Source organism: Callionymus lyra, chromosome 16, assembly GCF_982586985.1.
Source record: "Callionymus lyra chromosome 16, fCalLyr1.hap1.1, whole genome shotgun sequence".
Taxonomy (NCBI): domain Eukaryota; kingdom Metazoa; phylum Chordata; class Actinopteri; order Syngnathiformes; family Callionymidae; genus Callionymus; species Callionymus lyra.
The window spans coordinates 25,106,633-25,132,828 of NC_141833.1; the positions used below are offsets into that span (position 1 = coordinate 25,106,633).

The 26,196-nt window shown below is 39.8% G+C and overlaps 1 protein-coding gene across 5 annotated transcripts in view; it reads right to left on the bottom strand.

Moving 5' to 3' along the window:
- Positions 1 to 23,440, bottom strand: part of st18 (ST18 C2H2C-type zinc finger transcription factor) — a 51,986-nt gene extending 28,546 nt beyond the window's left edge. For all 5 annotated transcript variants that reach the window (XM_087810680.1, XM_087810679.1, XM_087810677.1 and 2 more), the window contains exon 1: positions 22,972 to 23,440. In XM_087810680.1, coding sequence (XP_087666806.1) covers positions 22,972 to 23,245 — 274 coding nt within the window. In that variant the 5' untranslated portion in view covers positions 23,246 to 23,440. The remainder of the gene's footprint in view (positions 1 to 22,971) is intronic.
- Positions 23,441 to 26,196: the final 2,756 nt, after the last annotated feature.

Sequence of the window (26,196 nt, forward strand, 5' to 3'; positions counted from 1 at the left end):
TCAGATAAGCACCTGCGTCGTCTTTCTCTACGTCACACCATTCACAGCTTCAGCAGCACATTTGCACATCAACAGCCCCCCCCTCACCCTCCTCCCCCCTCACCCCCTCACCCTCCTCCCCTCCTCCCCCCTCCATCACTCCCCCCTCCATCACTCCCTCCTCCTCCTACGTCCACAACACAAACACAAGGAGGCAGATGCGTTCGCTCGCATCTACTCATGCGCAGACATGTGTGTGTGTGTGTGTGTGTGTGTGTGTGTGTGTGTGTGTGTGTGTGTGTGTGTGTGTGTGTGTGTGTGTGTGTGTGTGTGTGTGTGTGTGTGTGTGTGTGTGTGTGTGTGTGTGTGTGTGTGTGTGTGTGTGTGTGTGAGCGGCGCCACAACTACACTCAGATCAGCCTATTATTTATTTGATATCAGCTCCTCCTCCTTCTCCTCCTCCTCCTCTTCCTCCTCCTCTTCTTCCTCCTCCTCCTTCTCCTCCTCCTCCTCTTCCTCCTCCTCTTCTTCCTCCACCACCTCCTCCTCCTCCTCCTCCTCCTCCCCTGCTTTGTCATGGACCGGCTCGTGCCCTCCTCTTCCTCCTCCTCTTCTTCTTCCTCCTCACCTTCTCCTCACCTCCTCCTCTCCTCCTCCTCCTCCTCCTCCTCTCCTCCTCACCTCCTCCTCCTCCTCTCATCACTCCTCATGCAAATGAGCGGGTGTCACTCCTGAACAGATGGCCGCGGACGATAACAATGAGCACTTTCAGCGTCTGACACTTGATCGCTACGGCAACAACCAGAGTAGAAGATATGATGAAATCCCTTCATGCTGTCCAACCGTGTTCATGAGGGGTCTGAACACGTTAGCATGAGAGTTAGCATCAGAGCTAGCATCAGAGCTAAAATCAGAGCTAGCATAAAACCTAGCATCAGAGCAAGCATCAGAGTAAGCATAAGAGCTAGCATCAGAGTTAGCATCAGAGCTAGCATCAGAGTTAGCATCAGAGCTAACATCAGATCTAGCATGAGAGCTAGCATAAGAGCTAGCATCAGAGTAAGCATCAGAGTTAGCATCAGAGCTAACATCAGATCTAGCATGAGAGTTAGCATCATAGGTAGCTTTAGAGCTAGCATCAGAGCTGGTATCAGAGCTAGCATGAGAGCTAGCATCAGAGTAAGCATCAGAGCTAGCATCAGAGTTAGCATCAGAGCTAGCATCAGAGTTAGCATCAGAGCTTACATCAGATCTAGCATCAGAGTTAGCATCAAAGCTAGCATCAGAGTTGGCAACATAACTAGCATCAGAGCTAGCATGAGAGCTAGCACTAGCATCAGAGTTAGCATCAAAGCTAGTATCAGAGCTAGCATCAGATCTAGCATCAGAGCTAGCATCAGATCTAGCATGAGAGCTAGCATCAGAGTTAGCATCAGAGCTAGCATCAGAGCTAGCATGACGTCAGTGCTGAGGCCCCAGAGAGTCAACATTAAGGTCGTTGAGCAAACACAGCAGATCACAAAGACCACACTTGTGGGAGGAGCCACGGGGAACATAAGTGATACCATGAGACCCCCTCACTCCCCCAGAGACCCCCACTGATAGAGGGGTCACCCAACACCCCCCTCACCCTGGGTCCCCCGGGACTGACGTGTGAAGACAATAACGTCACGATCATGTGACGCTGCAGAATATATTAGTCAGACGGTTGATCCTGGTTTGATTAAACTCTGGAGATGATTTCAATATTGTGTCACTTTTGATCACATGTTTGTAATGATTTGAAAATACATGTCGTTAGTGATTCTATAATTGATTTAACAACATTTAACATTGATTTAAAATATACTTCGTTGACTTTAAATAAATAAAGGATGTAAAAGAAACATTCGAATCAGTCACAGAGAAAAATAATAAATATATCAACAATTATTTATTGTTATTATCACTAGTATTATGAAAACTGTTAGTATAAATAGTATTTTAGGTGTATAATTAGAAATACATGAACAATAATCCATATTGAAATATTTCTTGTCATTATGTGTCAACGTTGTAACATAAGAACGAACGATAATATATATATATATATACAATATTAACACTTTGATTTTTTTGTGATTAATTCTTATTTTGACTCATTTTTTAAGTCTTATAATTAACCATTAAGACATTTTCCTAAGAATATTTTAGATTTTATTAATAAACTAATTTGATATAATAATATAAAATAGTATACATAGCTTTAAAAATAACCAAGTTAGTGTATAAAATGTATTTGCTTTCATTTGCAATGAAAGGTATTTTCTTAATTGTACTTAATAAAATAGAATCATTGGACAGTAAAGCATCTGATCGTCCGTTTGAAAGAGTTTTGATTGTTTTCATGTCTTGAGTCGATACCAGAGTTCTTCTACGCTCGCTTGCTGGATCAATGGATGAAAGGATGGAGGGAGGGATGGATGGAGGGAGGGATGGATGGAGGGATGGAGGGATGGATGGATGGATGGATGGATGGATGGATGGATGGATGGATGGAGGGATGGATGAATAGAAAGATGATGGATGGATGGATGGATGAATAGAAAGATGATGGACGGATGAATAGAAAGATGATAGATGGATGGATGGATAGATAGATGGATAGAAAGATGGATAGAAAGATGGATGGATAGATAGAAAGATGATAGATGGATGGATAGAAAGATGGATGGATAGATAGAAAGATGATAGATGGATGGATAGATAGATGGATAGAAAGATGGACGGATGGATAGATAGAAAGATGATAGATGGATGGATGGATGAATAGAAAGATGATGGATGGATGGATGGATAGAAAGATGATAGATGGATGGATGGATGGATGGATAAATAGAAAGATGATGGATGGATGGATGGATGGATAGAAAGATGATGATGGATGGATGGATAGATAGATAGATAGAAAGATGATAGATGGATGGATGAATAGAAAGATGATGGATGAATGAATAGAAAGATGATGGATGGATGGATGGATGGATAGAAAGATGATGGATGATGGATGGATGGATGGATGGATAGATAGATGATGGATGATGGATGGATAGATGATGGATGGATGGATAGAAAGATAATGGATGCATAGAAAGATGATGGATGGATGGATGGATAGATAGAAGATAATGGATGCATAGAAAGATGATGGATGGATGGATGGATGGATAGAAAGATAATGGATGCATAGAAAGATGATGGATGGATGGATGGATGATAGAATGATAGTTCATGGACGACACGTGTGGAAAAGCATCATCTCTGCAAAAGAGTGGGTTGAACAGAATACGAGTCACATCAGGTTCACGTTTAAAAAGTGCTGTGTTTGTAAAAGTGTTTGATTGCGTTTACGAAGGTATTACTGAGGGTCACATGTGCGTCTAAAAGCTCTTTCACTGCAGATGATGTGTGTCACAGGCTGTTGTTGTCGAACTACACAAACGTGTGCGACTCGTTCTTCTAATGGATCACAGTGTACATGACCAGCTTCTCCTGGTCCTTCACCACTTGATGTGCTCAAGACCGCTCATTAGCATATATGCAAATGTTCACGGCATCATCTTCTACACAACACGTTAAGATTCCATCACTTCGTCTCTGGGCGGACGTGACCGTGACCTCCTCCCAACATGTGACTTTGAACTTCCTGTTGACACGACAAGAGAAATATTTAGATTTGTGCTGGTGAAGATTTGTCCAGACTCGAGTGTAAGATCTAGTCCAGGATCAAGTGTAAGATCTAGTCCAGGCTCAAGTGTAAGATCTAGTCCAGACTCGAGTCTAAGATCTAGTCCAGGCTCAAGTGTAAGATCTAGTCCAGGCTCAAGTGTAAGATCAAGTCCAGACTCGAGTGTAAAATCTAGTCCAGGCTCAAGAGTAAGATCTAGTCCAGACTCAAGAGTAAGATCTAGTCCAGACTCGAGTCTAAGATCTAGTCCAGGCTCAAGTGTAAGATCTAGTCCAGGCTCAAGTGTAAGATCAAGTCCAGACTCGAGTGTAAAATCTAGTCCAGGCTCAAGAGTAAGATCTAGTCCAGACTCAAGAGTAAGATATTTTGCAGACTCAAGACTAAGATCTAGTCCAGGCTCAAGTGTAAGATCTAGTCCAGACTCGAGTGTAAGATCTAGTCCAGGCTCAAGAGTAAGATCTAGTCCAGACTCAAGAGGAAGATCTAGTCCAGACCCGAGAGTAAGATCTAGTCCAGACTCAAGTGTGAGATCTAGTCCAGACTCAAGAGTAAGATTTAGTTCAGACTCAAGTGTAAGATCTAGTCCAGACTCAAGAGTAAGATCTAGTCAAGTGTAAGATCTAGTCCAGACTCAAGAGTAAGATCTAGTCAAGTGTAAGATCTAGTCCAGACTCAAGAGTAAGATCTAGTCAAGTGTAAGATCTAGTCCAGACTCAATTGTAAGATCTAGTCCAGACTCAAGTGTGAGATCTATTCCAGACTCAAGAGTAAGATCTAGTCCAGACTCAAGTGTAAGATCTAGTCCAGACTCAAGACTAAGATCTAGTCCAGACTCAAGAGTAAGATATACTCCAGACTCAAGAGTAAGATCTAGTCCAGACTCAAGTGTAAGATCAAGTCCAGAATCAAGTGTAAGATCTAGTCCAGACTCAAGACTAAGATCTAGTCCAGACTCAAGAGTAAGATATACTCCAGACTCAAGAGTAAGATCTAGTCCAGACTCAAGACTAAGATCTAGTCCAGACTCAAGAGTAAGATATACTCCAGACTCAAGAGTAAGATCTAGTCCAGACTCAAGAGTAAGATCTAGTCCAGACTCAAGAGTAAGATCTAGTCCAGACTCAAGTATAAGATCTAGTCCAGAATCAAGTGTAAGATCTAGTCCAGACTCAAGAGTAAGATCTAGTCCAGAATCAAGTGTAAGATCTAGTCCAGACTCAAGAGTAAGATCTAGTCCAGACTCAAGAGTAAGATATACTCCAGACTCAAGAGTAAGATCTAGTCCAGACTCAAGACTAAGATCTAGTCCAGACTCAAGAGTAAGATATACTCCAGACTCAAGAGGAAGATCTAGTCCAGACCCGAGAGTAAGATCTAGTCCAGACTCAAGTGTGAGATCTAGTCCAGACTCAAGAGTAAGATTTAGTTCAGACTCAAGTGTAAGATCTAGTCCAGACTCAAGAGTAAGATCTAGTCAAGTGTAAGATCTAGTCCAGACTCAAGAGTAAGATCTAGTCAAGTGTAAGATCTAGTCCAGACTCAAGAGTAAGATCTAGTCAAGTGTAAGATCTAGTCCAGACTCAATTGTAAGATCTAGTCCAGACTCAAGTGTGAGATCTATTCCAGACTCAAGAGTAAGATCTAGTCCAGACTCAAGTGTAAGATCTAGTCCAGACTCAAGACTAAGATCTAGTCCAGACTCAAGAGTAAGATATACTCCAGACTCAAGAGTAAGATCTAGTCCAGACTCAAGTGTAAGATCAAGTCCAGAATCAAGTGTAAGATCTAGTCCAGACTCAAGACTAAGATCTAGTCCAGACTCAAGAGTAAGATATACTCCAGACTCAAGAGTAAGATCTAGTCCAGACTCAAGACTAAGATCTAGTCCAGACTCAAGAGTAAGATATACTCCAGACTCAAGAGTAAGATCTAGTCCAGACTCAAGAGTAAGATCTAGTCCAGACTCAAGAGTAAGATCTAGTCCAGACTCAAGAGTAAGATCTAGTCCAGGCTCAAGTGTAAGATCTAGTCCAGACTCAAGAGTAAGATCTAGTCCAGAATCAAGTGTAAGATCTAGTCCAGACTCAAGAGTAAGATCTAGTCCAGACTCAAGAGTAAGATCTAGTCCAGACTCAAGAGTAAGATCTAGTCCAGACTCAAGACTAAGATCTAGTCCAGACTCAAGAGTAAGAGCTAGTCCAGACTCAAGAGTAACATCTAGTCCAGACTCAAGTGTAACATCTAGTCCAGACTCAAGAGTAAGATCTAGTCCAGACTCAAGTGTAACATCTAGTCCAGACTCAAGAGTAAGATCTAGTCCAGACTCAAGAGTAAGATCTAGTCCAGACTCAAGAGTAACATCTAGTCCAGACTCAAGAATAAGATCTAGTCCAGAATCAAGTGTAAGATCTAGTCCAGACTCAAGAGTAAGATCTAGTCCAGACTCAAGAGTAAGATCTAGTCCAGACTCAAGAGTAACATCTAGTCCAGACTCAAGAATAAGATCTAGTCCAGACTCAAGAGTAAGATCTAGTCCAGACTCAAGAGTAAGATCTAGTCCAGACTCAAGAGTAAGATCTAGTCCAGACTCAAGAGTAACATCTAGTCCAGACTCAAGAGTAAGATCTAGTCCAGACTCAAGAGTAAGATCTAGTCCAGACTCAAGAGTAACATCTAGTCCAGACTCAAGAGTAACATCTAGTCCAGACTCAAGAGTAACATCTAGTCCAGACTCAAGAGTAACATCTAGTCCAGACTCAAGAGTAACATCTAGTCCAGCTTCACTAGGTTCAAGCTTCACTGTTTGTAACCACAAGTCAAACTCTTGATTCTTTGAACTGCAGCCATGAGCTCAAGGGTGTGTGTGAGCCTCGTCTTTAAGACTTGTGTGTTCAAGTGTGTAGCACGTGTTTGTTGTGTTGTGTTCATTGAAGGTTCACGACGTTGATAATGACATGATAATGTCAACAGTTTCATAAGTCGCATGACCTCCTTGACCTCTGACCTTCAGCACCTGAGTCCTTCAATAAATCATCATTAAACTTCAAATCATCGTCAGAAAGAACCTGTCAATCAAAGTGGATCAGGAGAGAAAAGAGAAATTACCGAAAATAATCAATACGTTTTAAACGTGTTCAAACCTAAATCATTAAGACCAGAGTGTGTAGCTCAGAGTGTGTAGCTCCGGACACACACTGTGTGTGTAGCTCAGGACACACACTGTGTGTGTAGCTCAGGACACACACTGTGTGTGTAGCTCAGAGTGTGTAGCTCCGGACACACACTGTGTGTGTAGCTCAGGACACACACTGAGTGTGTAGCTCAGAGTGTGTAGCTCCGGACACACACTGTGTGTGTAGCTCAGGACACACTGTGTGTGTAGCTCAGGACACACTGTGTGTGTAGCTCAGGACACACACTGTGTGTGTAGCTCAGGACACACACTGTGTGTGTAGCTCAGAACACACTGAGTGTGTAGCTCAGGACACACTGAGTGTGTGGCTCAGGACACACTGAGTGTGTAGCTCAGGACACACACTGTGTGTGTAGCTCAGGACACACACTGTGTGTGTAGCTCAGAACACACTGAGTGTGTAGCTCAGGACACACTGAGTGTGTGGCTCAGGACACACTGAGTGTGTGGCTCAGGACACACTGAGTGTGTGGCTCAGGACACACTGAGTGTGTGGCTCAGGACACACTGAGTGTGTAGCTCAGGACACACACTGTGTGTGTAGCTCAGGACACACACTGTGTGTGTAGCTCAGAACACACTGAGTGTGTAGCTCAGGACACACTGAGTGTGTGGCTCAGGACACACTGAGTGTGTGGCTCAGGACACACTGTGTGTGTGGCTCAGGACACACTGTGTGTGTGGCTCAGGACACACTGAGTGTGTAGCTCAGGACACACTGAGTGTGTAGCTCAGGACACACTGTGTGTGTGGCTCAGGACACACTGAGTGTGTAGCTCAGGACACACTGTGTGTGTGGCTCAGGACACACTGAGTGTGTAGCTCAGGACACACTGTGTGTGTGGCTCAGGACACACTGAGTGTGTAGCTCAGGACACACTGTGTGTGTGGCTCAGGATACACTGAGTGTGTAGCTCAGGAAAAACACTGAGTTTGTATCTCAGAGTGTGTTGCTCAGAGTGTGTAGCTCAGAGTGTGTAGCTCAGGACACACACTGAGTGTGTAGCTCAGGACTGGTCTTTAATGTGGACCAGTAGATGTTTGTCGACACTTGTTGTGTCACATGTGTGCGACCATCACGTTCAAATGAGCACAAATCAACTCTTATGCAAATCACCTTTGAGCGAAACAAAGACATTGATTATGAAGTTTGTGCGACTCAAGCGTGTGCGAGTGATTCATGAGTCATTGATTTGCTATTGTTGAGTTGTGCGTTTACTTCCACTACACAATCATGGTTTGTTTCGCGACAATAAATCCAATCGAGACTCTCGTGTCTTGGTCTGAGCTGGAGATGTTTGTTTGTTTGTTGTGATTAGATATTGTTGTGGTCGTGAGGACGAACCTTCAGTAACTCGACCTCATTAGTATTCATGTGACCTTTAAAGACTCGTTTATGTCGAGTCACATGATTCACTTTTAACATCTTTCAAATCTGTTGATTCTTCTGTTGATCAACCTTCACATGATCAATGTTACACAACAACTACACAATCAATGACACTTTTGTCTCTGATGACTCGACTCAATGAATCATTTGATTCAATCATTTCATGACTTCTTCAAACACCAGCTGTTTTGATTGACACACGTCTGATCCAATCAAATCTCTCAGTGCTCAAGCCTCCCATTGGTTGACGTAACTCGTGGTCCAATCAGCTGCAGCTTCACTAACATGAGTATGTGAGTCAATGAAGTTGTTGTTATAGTAACACAATCAAACATGTCATGTGACTGAACTGATGACATCATCATCATCATCTTCATCTTCATCTTCATCATCATCTTCATCTTCATCTTCATCATCATCATCAACTTCATCATCTTCATCATCATCATCAGCTTCATCTTCATCATCATCTTCATCATCTTCATCATCATCTTCATCTTCATCTTCATCATCATCAGCTTCATCATCATCTTCATCATCATCATCATCATCAGCTTCATCATCTTCATCAGCTTCATCTTCATCTTCATCTTCATCTTCATCTTCATCTTCATCATCATCAGCTTCATCATCATCATCTTCATCATCATCTTCATCATCATCAGCTTCATCATCTTCATCTTCATCATCATCTTCATCTTCATCTTCATCTTCATCATCATCATCATCATCATCATCATCATCAGCTTCATCATCATCATCTTCATCTTCATCATCTTCATCATCATCACCTTCATCACCTTCGTCTTCATCATCATCAGCTTCATCATCATCATCTTCATCTTTATCATCTTCATCATCATCACCTTCATCACCTTCGTCTTCATCATCACCTTCATCATCTTCATCATCATCTTCATTATCATCTTCATCTTCATCACCTTCATCATCTTCATCATCATCACCTTCATCACCTTCGTCTTCATCATCACCTTCATCATCTTCATCATCATCACCTTCATCACCTTCGTCTTCATCATCACCTTCATCATCTTCATCATCATCTTCATCATCATCTTCATCATCATCTTCATCTTCATCTTCATCACCTTCATCATCTTCTTCATCTTAATCACTTTCATCATCTTCTTCATCTTCTTCATCATCATCTGATCTGAACATCTTTAACATGTTCGTGTCTTCAAAGTCAGACGTCATGTGACCTGCATGTCAATCAAGTGACGGATGGATGATGGACTGACGTATTTATAATATCTTGATTAACACACACTTGATCAAAGTATTGATCAAAGTATTGATCGTCTCCAGATTTTTGTTGCTGCTGCAGTGACATCTATCACCGCAGAGGGCGCTCTACACCCACTCTACAGACTCACGTGCTTTGAGCTTCAGGATCGATTTTCATCATCGATTAGAAAGACTTTGATTGTGACGAAAAAGATAATGATCTGTTTTTATTTTAATCTGATTTAAAAACTCTTGATTATTTAAATGATGATTTAATTAGTCATTTAAATGATGATTTAAATTACGATTTAATGAATGATTTAATTGCCGATTTAAACAATTATTTAAATGATAATTTAATTAATGATTTAATTGATGATTTCATTAATTATTTAAAATATGATTTAATTGATGATATAATTAATTATTTTAATGATGATTTATATAATGATTTAATTAAGGATTTAAATGATGATTTAAATGACGATTTAATTAATTATTTAAATGATGATTTAATTGATGATATAATTAATTATTTAAATTATGATTTAATTGATGATATCATTAATTAATTTAATGATGATTTAATTAATGATTTAAATGATGATTTAAATGACGATTTATTGGATTATTTAAATGATGATTTCATTAATCATTTAAATGGTTATTTAATTTAAGATTTAAATTTTGATTTAATTAATGATTTAAATGATTATTTAAATGAGCTTCTTGACGATTTAACATTTGATGTTATTGATTATTCTTCTGAAATGTTAAATGAGATCAATTTACGTTTATTTGTTCATTAACATTTAAATATTAAAACAGTTTTCTTTAATAAAAACATCAGTTAAAACGTTCATTTACACAAACGTTAATAAATGTTAATAGATGTTAATAAACGTTAATAAATGTTAATAAACGTTAATAAATGTAAATAAACGTTAATACATGTAAATAAACGTTAATAAATGTAAATTCACGTTATTAATGTAAATAAACGTTAATAAACATGTATAAACGTTAATTAATGTAAATAAACGTTAATGAATGTAAATAAACGTTAATAAATGTAAATAAACGTTAATACATGTAAATAAACGTTAATGAATGTAAATAAACGTTAATACATGTAAATAAATGTTAATAAATGTAAATAAACGTTAATGAATGTAAATAAAGGTTAATAAATTTAAATAAACGTTAATACATGTAAATAAACGTTAATAAATGTAAATAAACGTTAATAAATGTCAATAAACGTTAATACATGTAAATAAACATTAATACATGTAAATAAACGTTAATAAACGTTAATAAATGTAAATAAACATTAATACATGTAAATAAACATTAATACATGTAAATAAACGTTAATAAACGTTAATAAATGTAAATAAACGTTAATACATGTAAATAAACATTAATACATGTAAATAAACGTTAATAAACGTTAATAAATGTAAATAAACATGAATACATGTAAATAAACGTTAATAAACGTTAATAAATGTAAATAAACGTTAATACATGTAAATAAACGTTAATACATGTAAATAAACATTAATACATGTAAATAAACGTTAATAAACGTTAATGAATGTAAATGAACGTTAATAAACATGTATAAACGTTAATGAATGTAAATAAACGTCAATAAAGATGTATAAACGTTAATAAATCAGACACGATGCAGAGACAGTACTTCAAGCGAACATGTATATTCGCTCGAACCTTCAACACTTTTCGTCAGACTCTGAAGAAACTTCCTGATTTCTCGCCTCATCTCCAGATAGTGATAATACGATTTGTGTGAGAAACAAACTGGATTATGAGGCGATCGCTACATAAACAGCTTCTAAAAGGAGGCAGCTATTTTAAAAGAGGCTGAAGAAATGCAAAGAGGGATTTAAATTTTAATTTGAATTTATTCCAGCAAGTGAAAGGTTCTTTTGAGAAGGGATTTCAGCGAAGATGATGGTATTTAAAAGTGATAAACAAGCATCTAAACCTCCAGAGGAAAAACACTTCTTTCTAGTGTCGCTCGCGTCCAAAAGAAATACTAGTAATTAAAATGTAAATATGTGAGTTTGAACTGTGACTTCATGTCAACGTCACACTTTAACTTTCAAGACGTTCAACTGTCGTGACCGAGTCGCTCGCACAACACACACCAACGCTTGCATCATCCTGTCCAGACTTCATCCAGACACACTCACATCTGCAGTCACATGACGCGTCACCTGACCTGTCACATGACGCGTCACATGACTCGTCACCTGACCTGTCACATGACGCGTCACCTGACCTATCACATGATGCGTCACCTGACCTGTCACATGACGCGTCACATGACTCGTCACCTGACCTGTCACATGACGCGTCACATGACTCGTCACCTGACCTGTCACATGACCCGTCACCTGACCTGTCACATGATGCGTCACATGACGCGACACCTGACGCGTCACATGACCTGTCACATGACGCGTAACCTGACCTGTCACATGACCTGTCACCTGACCTGTCACATGACACGTCACCTGACCTGTCACATGACCTGTCACCTGACCTGTCACATGACGCGTCACCTGACCTGTCACATGACCTGTCACATGACCTAACACCTGACCTGTCACATGACCTGTCACATGACCTGTCACATGACGCGTCACCTGACCTGTCACATGACGCGTCACCTGACCTGTCACATGACCTGTCACCTGACCTATCACCTGACACGTCACCTCAACCACACTGACGCTGAACGTGTTCTGACACCTGGCGCTGACCCACCTGGCAACACTCCTCGTCAATACTATACAACACAGTATGTTTGTGTACAACTGTACCAGTGTACCAGTGTACTAGTGTACTTGTGAACAAGTGGACTAGTTTGCTAGTGTACTTGTGTACTGTATACTAGTGTACTGTGTACTAGTGTACTAGTGTACTTCTGTACTAGTGTACTGTGTTCTAGTGTACTAGTGTACAAGTGTACTAGTGTACTAGTGTACTTCTGTACTAGTGTACTGTGTACTTGTGTACTTCTGTACTGGTGTACTTGTGTAGTAGTGTACTAGTGAACTTGTGTACTAGTTTACTGTGTACGAGTGTACTAGTGTACTTCTGTACTAGTGTAATAGTGTACTAGTTCACTAGTGTACTTGTGTACTGTGTACTGTGTACTAGTGTACTAGTGTACTTATGTACTAGTGTACTTATGTTCTTGTGTACTCGTGTACTTGTGTACTTGTGTAGTAGTGTACTTCTGTACTGGTGTACTTGTGTAGTAGTGTACTAGTGAACTTGTGTACTAGTTTACTGTGTACGAGTGTACTAGTGTACTTCTGTACTAGTGTAATAGTGTACTAGTTCACTAGTGTACTTGTGTACTGTGTACTGTGTACTAGTGTACTAGTGTACTTATGTACTAGTGTACTTATGTTCTTGTGTACTCGTGTACTTGTGTACTTGTGTAGTAGTGTACTTCTGTACTGGTGTACTTGTGTAGTAGTGTACTAGTGAACTTGTGTACTAGTTTACTGTGTACGAGTGTACTAGTGTACTTCTGTACTAGTGTAATAGTGTACTAGTTCACTAGTGTACTTGTGTACTGTGTACTGTGTACTAGTGTACTAGTGTACTAGTGTACTTATGTTCTTGTGTACTCGTGTACTTGTGTACTGGTGTACTTATGTTCTAGTGTACTAGTGTACTTGTTTACTGTTTACTGTGTACTAATGTACTTGTGTACTAGTGTACTAGTGTACTTGTGTACTAGTGTACTGTGTTCTAGTGTACTAGTGTACAAGTGTACTAGTGTACTTATGTTATTGTGTACTAGTGTACTTCTGTACTGGTGTACTAGTGTACTTCTGTACTAGTGTACATGTGTACTAGTGTACTGTGTATGAGTGTACTAGTGTACTTCTGTACTTGTGTACTTGTGAACTAGTGTACTAGTGTACTAGTGTACTGTGTACTTGTGGACTAGTGTGCTTGTGTACTAGTGTACTTGTGTGCTTTTGGACTAGTTGACTAGTGTGCTAGTGTACTTGTGGACTAGTTGACTAGTGTACTTGTGGACTAGTGTACTGTGTACTGGGACTAGTGTACTACTGTACTTGTGGACAAGTGGACTAGTGTACTTGTGGACTAGTGTACTTGTGTACTGTGTACTGGGACTAGTGTACTACTGTACTTGTGGACTAGTTTACTTGTGGACTAGTGTACTAGTGTGCTAGTGCACTAGTGTACTTGTGTACTTGTGTACCAGTGTACTTGTGTACTAGTGTGCTCGTGTACTTGTGTACTAGTGTACTTAACATTGTTTAATTTTCTTGTTTCGATAAAAACTGGAGAAAAAAAGAAGTTAATCTTTTACTGAAATCATGTTGATCCTGGAATCTTAGTCACTGTAGCTGTTGATTCCATTATTGATCGTATTACTGATCATGTTATTGATCATGTTATTGGTCATATCATTATATAGTATTGATCATGTTATTGGTCATATCATTATATAGTATTGATCATGTTATTGGTCATATCATTATATGGTATTGATCATGTTATTGGTCATATCATTATATAGTATTGATCATGTTATTGGTCATATCATTATATAGTATTGATCATGTTATTGGTCATATCATTATATGGTATTGATCATGTTATTGGTCATATCATTATATGGTATTGATCATGTTATTGATCCAGTCACTGATCATACTATTGATGAATTATTGTGGTAAGGTTGTTTCTATTATGGTCAGTTGACGACAGAGTGACATCTAGTGGAGGTGAGTCACACTGCAGTCACATGACTCTCCTCCTGCGCTGGTGTCGCTGCCAAACTAGAAACTCCCTTCGGCCCCGAAACCTTCAATAGACGAGGCCTGGAGCCAAGACTGGAGCCAGAGAGAAACAACTATTATGTTCGTACCTGAAAATATGTTTGTTCGACTGCGAAGTGTTGATAATTCTGTCACCAAGAAATGTCAAGATTTAATTTGACATTTGTTGTTATAATCTTGAACATCATGAAATCAATAAAAACATGATCACATGATGGATTTATTCGACGTCTAACATCAACAAAGCAACCAAACACAACAAAACACTCACAGCAGGAAAGTTGCAGGTTTGATTTCCTTTCATTCAATGTGTGTATATTGTGTGTGTGCGGAACTCTGGTTTCCTCCCACAGTCCCCGAGCATAGAGAGGTTCATTGATGATGAAGATGAAGATGTAGATGAAGATGAAGATGAAGATGATAAAGATGATGATGAAGATGATGATGATGATGAAGATGAAGATGAAGATGGAGATGAAGATGATAAAGATGATGATGAAGATGATAATGATGATGATGAAGATGAAGATGTAGATGAAGATGATAAAGGAGATGATGATGAAGATGAAGATGAAGATGATGATGAAGATGAAGATGATGAAGATGATGAAGATAATGATGAAGATGATGATGATGAAGATGTTGATGATGAAGATGTAGATGAAGATGATAAAGATGATGATGATGAAGATGAAGATGAAGATTAAGATGAAGATGAAGATGAAGATGAAGATGATGATGATGATGAAGATGAAGATGAAGATGAAGATGATGATGAAGATGATGATGATGATAAAGCTGATGATGATGAAGATGATGATAAAGATGATGAAGATAATGAAGATGAAGATGATGGTGATGAAGATGATGATGATGGTGATGAAGATGATGATGATGAAGATGATGATAAAGGTGATGATGATAAAGATGATGATGATGATGATGATGGTGATAAAGATGACGAAGATAATGAAGATGATGAAGATGATGAAGATGATGATGATGATGAAGATGATGAAGATAATGAAGATGATGAAGTTGATGATAAGATGATGAAGATAATGAAGATGAAGATGATGGTGATGAAGATGAAGATGATGGTGATGAAGATGATGATGATGAAGATGATGATAAAGGTGATGATGATAAAGATGATGATGATGATGATGATGGTGATAAAGATGACGAAGATAATGAAGATGATGAAGATGATGAAGATGATGAAGATGATGATGATGATGAAGATGATGAAGATAATGAAGATGATGAAGATGATGATAAGATGATGAAGAAAATGAAGATGAAGATGATGAGGATCTGAATTGTTTATCCATATTGTTCCTCCTGTGCCTCTCGCCCCGAGTAGCTGGGATCGACTGCAGCATGACTTGGGAATGAAATGAATCGACGAGAATATAATGTTTTCTTGTTCACGACTGAGACGGTTGATTATTCATGTGTCCCAGCAAGCCAGGGGAAATAAGTTTAACATTAATATGTCGTTTTCATTTTATCATGTTACATTATGCAAATGTTTAATGTTTGTAGGTAAATAGAAAATAATGCTGCAGACAAACTTAGTTAGTCACGTAGTTGAACTACTACTAAAGTGTGTATTTATTATCATCGTTAATATATCGACAGTAAAATAGTTAAATGTACAAGAAGGTTTATTGTTAGTCGTTGATATTGAATCGTAGTCATGAGTCTGTCAGTAAATAAATTCTATTGATGGATCTTGAGCGTTGCTCGTGGGTTGAGGCAGGATCTGCTCACTGAGGCTCCAGAGATGTTGAGGTTGTTTATCTCTGGCTGCGTCCCAGCGTCGCACAAAGCTTTGAACGGACCCACTACTGCGAGACAAGCAGCTTTTCAAACTCACAAGGAAAAGTTTTCAGCATTAAAGTGTCTGCGGAGCCGCATTAGCATGAGAAGAGAATCAACATTCTCCGTTACACACTCCACCTGGACGCACACCAACGTGCTTGTCAGAAGTCCACCCACCGCACTGGCTAACACTGAAAGACCTCCTGGGGACCAGTGACCATTCACTCTGCTGCACCTGTGACTGGGTTTTGTTTGCTATTTTCTGCTTTGTCTTTTCCTGGCAGCTCCGTATCATCGGAGACACACTTTCTCTCAAAAGGAATTCTCCAGACCAACAATGTGGTTTGTTTGTTCCGCGGATATGGCAGAGAGTCACACACACACATGTACACACACCTATACACATGTACACACACCTATACACATGTACACACACCTATACACATGTACACACACCTATATACATGTACACACACCTATACACATGTACACACACATGTACACACACCTATACACATGTACACACACCTATACACATGTACACACACCTATACACATGTACACACATGTACACACACCTATACACATGTACACACACCTATACACATGTACACACACCTATACACATGTACACACACATGTACACACACCTATACACATGTACACACACCTATATATATGTACACACACCTATACACATGTACACACACCTATACACATGTACACACACCTATACACATGTACACACACATGTACACACACCTATACACATGTACACACACCTATATACATGTACACACACCTATACACATGTACACACACCTATACACATGTACACACACCTATACACATGTACACACACATGTACACACACCTATACACATGTACACACACCTATACACATGTACACACACCTATACACATGTACACACATGTACACACACCTATACACATGTACACACACCTATACACATGTACACACACCTATACACATGTACACACACACCTATAGACATGTACACACATGTACACACACCTATACACATGTACACACACCTATACACATGTACACACACCTACACACATGTACACACACCTATACACATGTACACACACCTATACACATGTACACACACCTATACACATGTACACACACCTATACACATGTACACACATGTACACACACCTACTGTATACATGTGTACACACACATATATACATGTACACACATGCACACACACCTATACACATGTACACACACATGTACACACACCTACTGTATACATGTGTACACACACATATATACATGAACACACACATGCACACACACCTATACACATGTACACACACATGTACACACACCTACTGTACACATGTGTACACACACATATATACATGTACACACACATGCACACACACCTATACACATGTACACACACCTATACACATGTACACACACCTATACACATGTACACACACCTATACACATGTACACACACCTATACACATGTACACACACATGTACACACACCTACTGTATACATGTGTACACACACATATATACATGTACACACATGCACACACACCTATACACATGTACACACACATGTACACACACCTACTGTATACATGTGTACACACACATATATACATGAACACACACATGCACACACACCTATACACATGTACACACACATGTACACACACCTACTGTACACATGTGTACACACACATATATACATGTACACACACATGCACACACACATATATACATGTACACACACATGCACACACACATATATACATGTACACACACATGCACACACGTGCATACATGTACACATGTATAAATAAATGTAAAAATAAATGTTTGGATAAATTTGTCAAAATGTCAAAATAAATAAATGACTCTAATTTAATTTTTTTTAAAGAATTGAGCTATTTTCCGTATAAATACACATTTTGACATTTATTTATACATTTTGACATTTATTTATACATTTTGTCATTTTGTTTTGGATGTATTTAGGTTTTTATACATTTTGTCATTTTGTCATTTCGTTGTCCGTATGCAAATGAAGTGGGCGGGTCGAACATCAGGCTAAGGCAGTGATTGGTTACAGCTTTGGATCAACTACCACTGCCTTGAGAGCATCACACGTTCATCACACGTTCATCACATGATCATCACATGTTCATCACACGTTCATCACATTATCATCACACGTTCATCACATGTTCATCACATGTTCATCACACGTTCATCACATGTTCATCACACGTTCATCACATGTTCATCACATGTTCATCACATGTTCATCACACGTTCATCACACGTTCATCACATGTTCATCACATGATCATCACACGTTCATCACATGATCATCACATTATCATCACATGTTCATCACACGTTAATCACATGTTCATCACATGTTCATCACACGTTCATCACACGTTTATCACACGTTCATCACATGTTCATCACATGATCATCACACATTCATCACACGTTCATCACACGATCATCACACGTTCATCACACGTTCATCACATGTTCATCACATGTTCATCACACGTTCATCACATGTTCATCACATGTTCATCACATGATCATCACACGTTCATCACATGTTCATCACATGTTCATCACATGATCATCACACGTTCATCACACGTTCATCACATGATCATCACACGTTCATCACATGTTCATCACATGTTCATCACATGATCATCACATGTTCATCACATGTTCATCACATGTTCATCACATGTTCATCACATGTTCATCACATGTTCATCACACGTTCATCACATGTTCATCACATGTTCATCACACGTTCATCACATGATCATCACACGTTCATCACATGATCATCACACGTTCATCACATGTTCATCACACGTTCATCACACGTTCATCACATGTTCATCACATGATCATCACATTATCATCACACGTTCATCACACGTTCATCACATGTTCATCACACGTTCATCACATGTTCATCACATGTTCATCACATGATCATCACACATTCATCACATGATCATCACACGTTCATCACATGATCATCACATGATCATCACATTATCATCACATGTTCATCACACGTTCATCACATGTTCATCACATGTTCATCACATGTTCATCACATGATCATCACACGTTCATCACACGTTCATCACACGTTCATCACACGTTCATCACACGATCATCACACGTTCATCACACGTTCATCACATGTTCATCACATGTTCATCACATGTTCATCACACGTTCATCACATGTTCATCACATGTTCATCACATGTTCATCACATGTTCATCACACGTTCATCACACGTTCATCACACGTTCATCACATGATCATCACACGTTCATCGAAAGTTCATCACATGATCATCACACGTTCATCACATGATCATCACACGTTCATCACATGATCATCACATGATCATCACACGTTCATCACATGTTCATCACATGATCATCACATGTTCATCACATGATCATCACACGTTCATCACATGTTCATCACATGATCATCACACGTTCATCACACGTTCATCACATGATCATCACACGTTCATCACATGATCATCACATGATCATCACACGTTCATCACATGATCATCACACATTCATCACATGATCATCACACGTTCATCACATGATCATCACACGTTCATCACATGATCATCACACGTTCATCACACGTTCATCACACGTTTATCACATGTTCATCACATGTTCATCACATGATCATCACACGTTCATCACATGATCATCACACGTTCATCACATGATCATCACACGTTCATCACATGTTCATCACATGTTCATCACATGATCATCACACGTTCATCACATGATCATCACACGTTCATCACATGATCATCACACGTTCATCACATGTTCATCACATGTTCATCTCATGTTCATCACATGATCATCACACGTTCATCACTACAGTCGCTGCAGGATCAATAGTTTTCAGATCGACATCCATTGCTGTGTTTTGTTTTACCTTTTTAACCAATCACGGCCTTAGACTGATGTTGGACCCGCCCACTTAATTTGCATACAAACAACAGAAAGTATAAATGTATAAATAAATAGAAGACACAACGTATTAATGACAAAATGTGTATTTATACGTAAAATACAAAATTAAATCAGACGTCTTTTATTTATTTTGACATATTGATATTCATCCAAACATTTATTTACACATTTATACATTTATTTATACATACATGTATGCACATGTACACACACACACATGTATATACTTACACACACTTACACACATACACATGTAAACACACGTACACACACGTACACACACACACATGTATAGACTTACACACACTTACACACATACACATGTAAACACACGTACACACATGTACACACACACAAGTATAGACTTACACACACATACACACCTACACATGTAACACACGTACACACACACACATGTATAGACTTACACACACTTACACACATACACATGTAAACACACGTACACACACGTACACACACACAAGTATAGACTTACACACACATACACACCTACACATGTAACACACGTACACACACGTACACACACACACATGTATAGACTTACACACACATACACACCTACACATGTAAACACACCTACACACATGTATAAACTTATACACACATACACACCTACACACATAAACACACATACGCACACACCTACACATGTAAACACACCTACACACACACGTACACACACACACATACACACCTACACACGTAAACACACGTATGCACACACCTACACACACACACATGTTTAAACTTACACACACATACACACCTACACATGTAAACACACATACGCACACACGTACACACACACATGTATAAACTTACACACACCTACACATGTAAACACACCTACACACACACGTACACACACACATATGTATAAACTTACACACACATACACACCTACACATGTAAACACACCTACACACACACGTACACACACACACACATGTATAAACTTACACACACATACACACCTACACATGTAAACACACCTACACACACACGTACACACACACACACATGTATAAACTTACACACACATACACACCTACACATGTAAACACACCTACACACACACGTACACACAGACACATGTTTAAACTTACACACACATACACACCTACACATGTAAACACACGTACGCTCACACGTACACACACACATGTATAAACTTACACACACATACACACCTACACATGTAAACACACCTACACACACACGTACACACACACACATGTATAAACTTACACACACATACACACCTACACATGTAAACACACCTACACACACACGTACACACACACACATGTTTAAACTTACACACACATACACACCTACACATGTAAACACACGTACGCACACACGTACACACACACATGTATAAACTTACACACACCTACACATGTAAACATACCTACACACACACGTACACCCACACACATGTATAAACTTACACACACATACACACCTACACATGTAAACACACCTACACACACACGTACACACACACACACATGTATAAACTTACACACACATACACACCTACACATGTAAACACACCTACACACACACGTACACACACACACATGTATAAACTTACACACACATACACACCTACACATGTAAACACACCTACACACACACGTACACACACACACACATGTATAAACTTACACACACATACACACCTACACATGTAAACACACCTACACACACACGTACACACACACACATGTATAAACTTACACACACATACACACCTACACATGTAAACACACGTACGCACACACGTACACACACACATGTATAAACTTACACACACATACACACCTACACATGTAAACACACCTACACACACACGTACACACAGACACATGTATAAACTTACACACACATACACACCTACACATGTAAACACACCTACACACACGTACACACACACACATGTATAAACTTACACGCACATACACACCTACACATGTAAACACACCTACATACACACGTACACACACACACATGTATAAACTTACACACACATACACACCTACACATGTAAACACACCTACGCACACACGTACACACACACACACACATGTATAAACTTACACACACATACACACCTACACATGTAAACACACCTACACACACACGTACACACACACACATGTATAAACTTACACACACATACACACCTACACATGTAAACACACCTACGCACACACGTACACACACACACACACATGTATAAACTTACACACACATACACACCTACACATGTAAACACACCTACACACACACGTACACACACACACATGTATAAACTTACACACACATACACACCTACACATGTAAACACACGTACACACACACGTACACACACACACATGTATAAATTTACACACACATACACACCTACACACGTAAACACACGTATGCACACACCTACACACACACACATGTATAAACTTACACACACATACACACCTACACATGTAAACACACCTACACACACGTACACACACACACATGTATAAACTTACACGCACATACACAACTACACACACACACACCTACACACACGTAAACACATGTACACACACACACACAGTGAACCGTGACACAGGAACAGGAAGTAAGTCTCAAACAGGAAGTTTACCGTGGCGGTTCTGGCGGTTCTGGCGGTTCTGGCGGTTCTGGCGGTTCTGGCGGCGTCGACGTTCCTCGCAGGTCAACTTGGACCGGTTCTCCTCGGACGGCTCATCCGGCTTCTCCACGGTCCTGGACCTTCGAGAGCTGCTTTCCCGTTTTCCAAAGGACTTTAACACAATCGCTTTGTGCGCCGCTTTCATTGTTGTGTGTCGAACATCCACGACTTCAGGTTCATCCTCGGCTGAGCATCTGCCCTCGTTCTGGCGCCGCAACCTGAGCATCTATTGTTTCTCGTCTCACTCTGGCATCTTTGACACATTGTTTCCTCTGACGGTTGTTTCTCCAAAGACAATAACTTCTGCACGACTCGCCTGCACAGCAGACGCACAAACATGGAACCTTGACGTCTGGAGTGTTTCAGTCACAGATCAGGATTAACTAGTTCTGGACCCGCGGTGCCAACGCCGGTCCACGTCCTCACGCTGCAAATCCAGTTGTCGCTAAATACAGGAAGAACTTAAGTCCCGGCGAACAGAGAGAAGACGGATCAGGACGACGCTCAGCTTCTCAGAAGCACTTTCACAACCAGGTTCAACAAATATGCAAAGTCCAGATCAGAACGATCCTTTGATCTGCAGCCGAGTTCCAGCTCCGGCTGTTGTTGTCAACACTTGTGTGAACCTCAGCGTCTCTCAGGTGATCCACTCACCTGCTGCAGCACCAGTCGCACAAACAGGCTCAAGAATCACACGCTACACAACTTTGCTGACCAACTTCGCTTGTTTTGACGCACAAAGAGAAACGCTGTCCCTTCAAAAACAACAGCATAACTCGGGTCACGGCGGGGGGTGCAGCAGCACAGCGGGGGGCGCAGAACAAATGAGCTCCTGACTGGACCTCGCTTCCCGGGCCGAGGCCGCAGTGACGGCACCGGCTGACACGCACACCAACAACACAACTCTTGTACAACTTCTGCTCTCGACGCTTTCAAATGAAAACAGTTTTAACGGCAGAACTTTTCCTTGACCTTCGACCCTTAAACAAGAATAAGTTTGTTGACATTTCTGTTCATCAAACATGATGTTGAAGCTTCATGAAGCGTCGCCGTTACTTTCAGAGCCCAGTAGGAGGCGCTGTCGGCTCAATGTTCGCTGATAGTATATGATTGTATGAAGGCAGGAGAAGGGACACCCTGGAAAGCGGATAGAAAAAGATGACAGATCATAGTAGTGTTTGTTGAGCTGAAGGTTCAAGTCCTGCCCTCTGGCTCAGCTCTTAAAGAATCACCTCCATGAAACAAACGTAATCATGTATTCAAACTCAAGACTGTGGGAGGAAACCAGAGTTTTTATCGACGTCTCATGAAAGAAACACGACTTGTTCCAAATGAAAAGAGAATAAATATAAATATATAGTATCTCGTATAGTTTGGACCTGAGAGAAGGTTCTGGTCCATGAGTGTCTTCTGGAAACATCTAAACCTTCATGTTTTAAAGATTCTGTCAAGATCCGCTCGATTAATTCCATGAAACACGTTCGTAGCTTCGACACGAACTCCTCGACTTGTTATTCTTTCCTGCCAACGAGTCTGAGTTCAGTCGCTGCTCATTTCATTAGCGAACGAGTTCATCCCTCGCTTCTGCACTTTCACTGGAAACTAAGTGAGCAAAAGTCTGGACTTCAGAGGCTTTAATATCAACAATAACTGTGTTATTACATTAGCTTAGCACGTTAGCTTAGCATGTTAGCTTGCTCATGCTACGAATACACGTCGTTTTAAAGAGTGATCGTGTCAAACTTAGTTATATTGATTATAACCAGGTCGTGTTGCTGTGATTGGTTCACAGGAGTGACATCCATACGAACATATACGTCTAATTCTCTAGAAGATCTCTGGACGATGAAACCCTCTCAGGTCTGGAAGCTGCGACGGAGCTTTTTTAGGAAAACCTGGAAGAGGATTTGTTCGTAGCGAGAACAGAATGTACCATATTCTTGACCCGTCTGCCTCGACACTCGTGGAGTCGGTTCTGGACTGAATGGATGGACTGGTGAGGCGGCAGTTGTGTGGCGGCGGGTGCGAGCGGCACATATGCATTATGGGAGAAAATTGAGAAATGACAGATTCCGGGTGTGATTGTGAGCGAATGACTAACTACGAGCTGCAGGCTGTCGCGCCGCACAAGCAGTTTGCACATGAGTTTATCTTGTCAATCAGATTCCTGGAAGAGAAGAGGTGACTGATAACTTGAATTAATTATTTTCTTATTGCATGCATGTGTTAATTCATGGTAATTTATGTCCCTTACAGGCCCGAGCCAGAATATCCCGAGTAAAGCGCCACCTCTGGCACGAAGATCACCCGCCGCTCTCTGTGCATATATTTATGTTCAGTGAAAGAGTTTTAATCCTGTTGGAACAACACTCGCTGCCAACCCTCGTTTTTAAATGTACTTTTAAGCCGTTCATGGTCGTTTTTTCTTAACAACTGAACAGGCAGTTTGTGCCGTGAAGGGATTTGAAAGTTGCATTTTTTATACGCCACTGAAAACACATCCAACCTCTTCCCGCCGGATAATTGTAGCACTTTTAGCATTTTACCTCCTCAGTCAACGAGGTTCACACTTGATCATCTTTAAACTCTTAACTAGTGTAACGTCCTCTGATCATCTTTAAACTCTTAACTAGTGTAACGTCCTCTGATCATCTTTAAACTCTTAACTAGTGTAACGTCCTCTGATCATCTTTAAACTCTTAACTAGTGTAACTTCCTCTGATCATCTTTAAACTCTTAACTAGTGTAATGTCCTCTGATCATCTTTAAACTCTTTACTAGTTTAACGTCCTCTGATCATCTTTAAACTCTTAACTAATGTAACTTCCTCTGATCATCTTTAAACTCTTAACTAATGTAACGTCCTCTGATCATCTTTAAACTCTTAACTAGTGTAACGTCCTCTGATCATCTTTAAACTCTTAACTAGTGTAACGTCCTCTGATCATCTTTAAAATCTTAACTAGTGTAACTTCCTCTGATCATCTTTAAACTCTTAACTAGTGTAACGTCCTCTGATCATCTTTAAAATCTTAACTAGTGTAACGTCCTCTGATCATCTTTAAACTCTTAACTAGTGTAACGTCCTCTGATCATCTTTAAACTCTTAACTAGTGTAACTTCCTCTGATCATCTTTAAACTCTTAACTAGTGTAACTTCCTCTGATCATCTTTAAA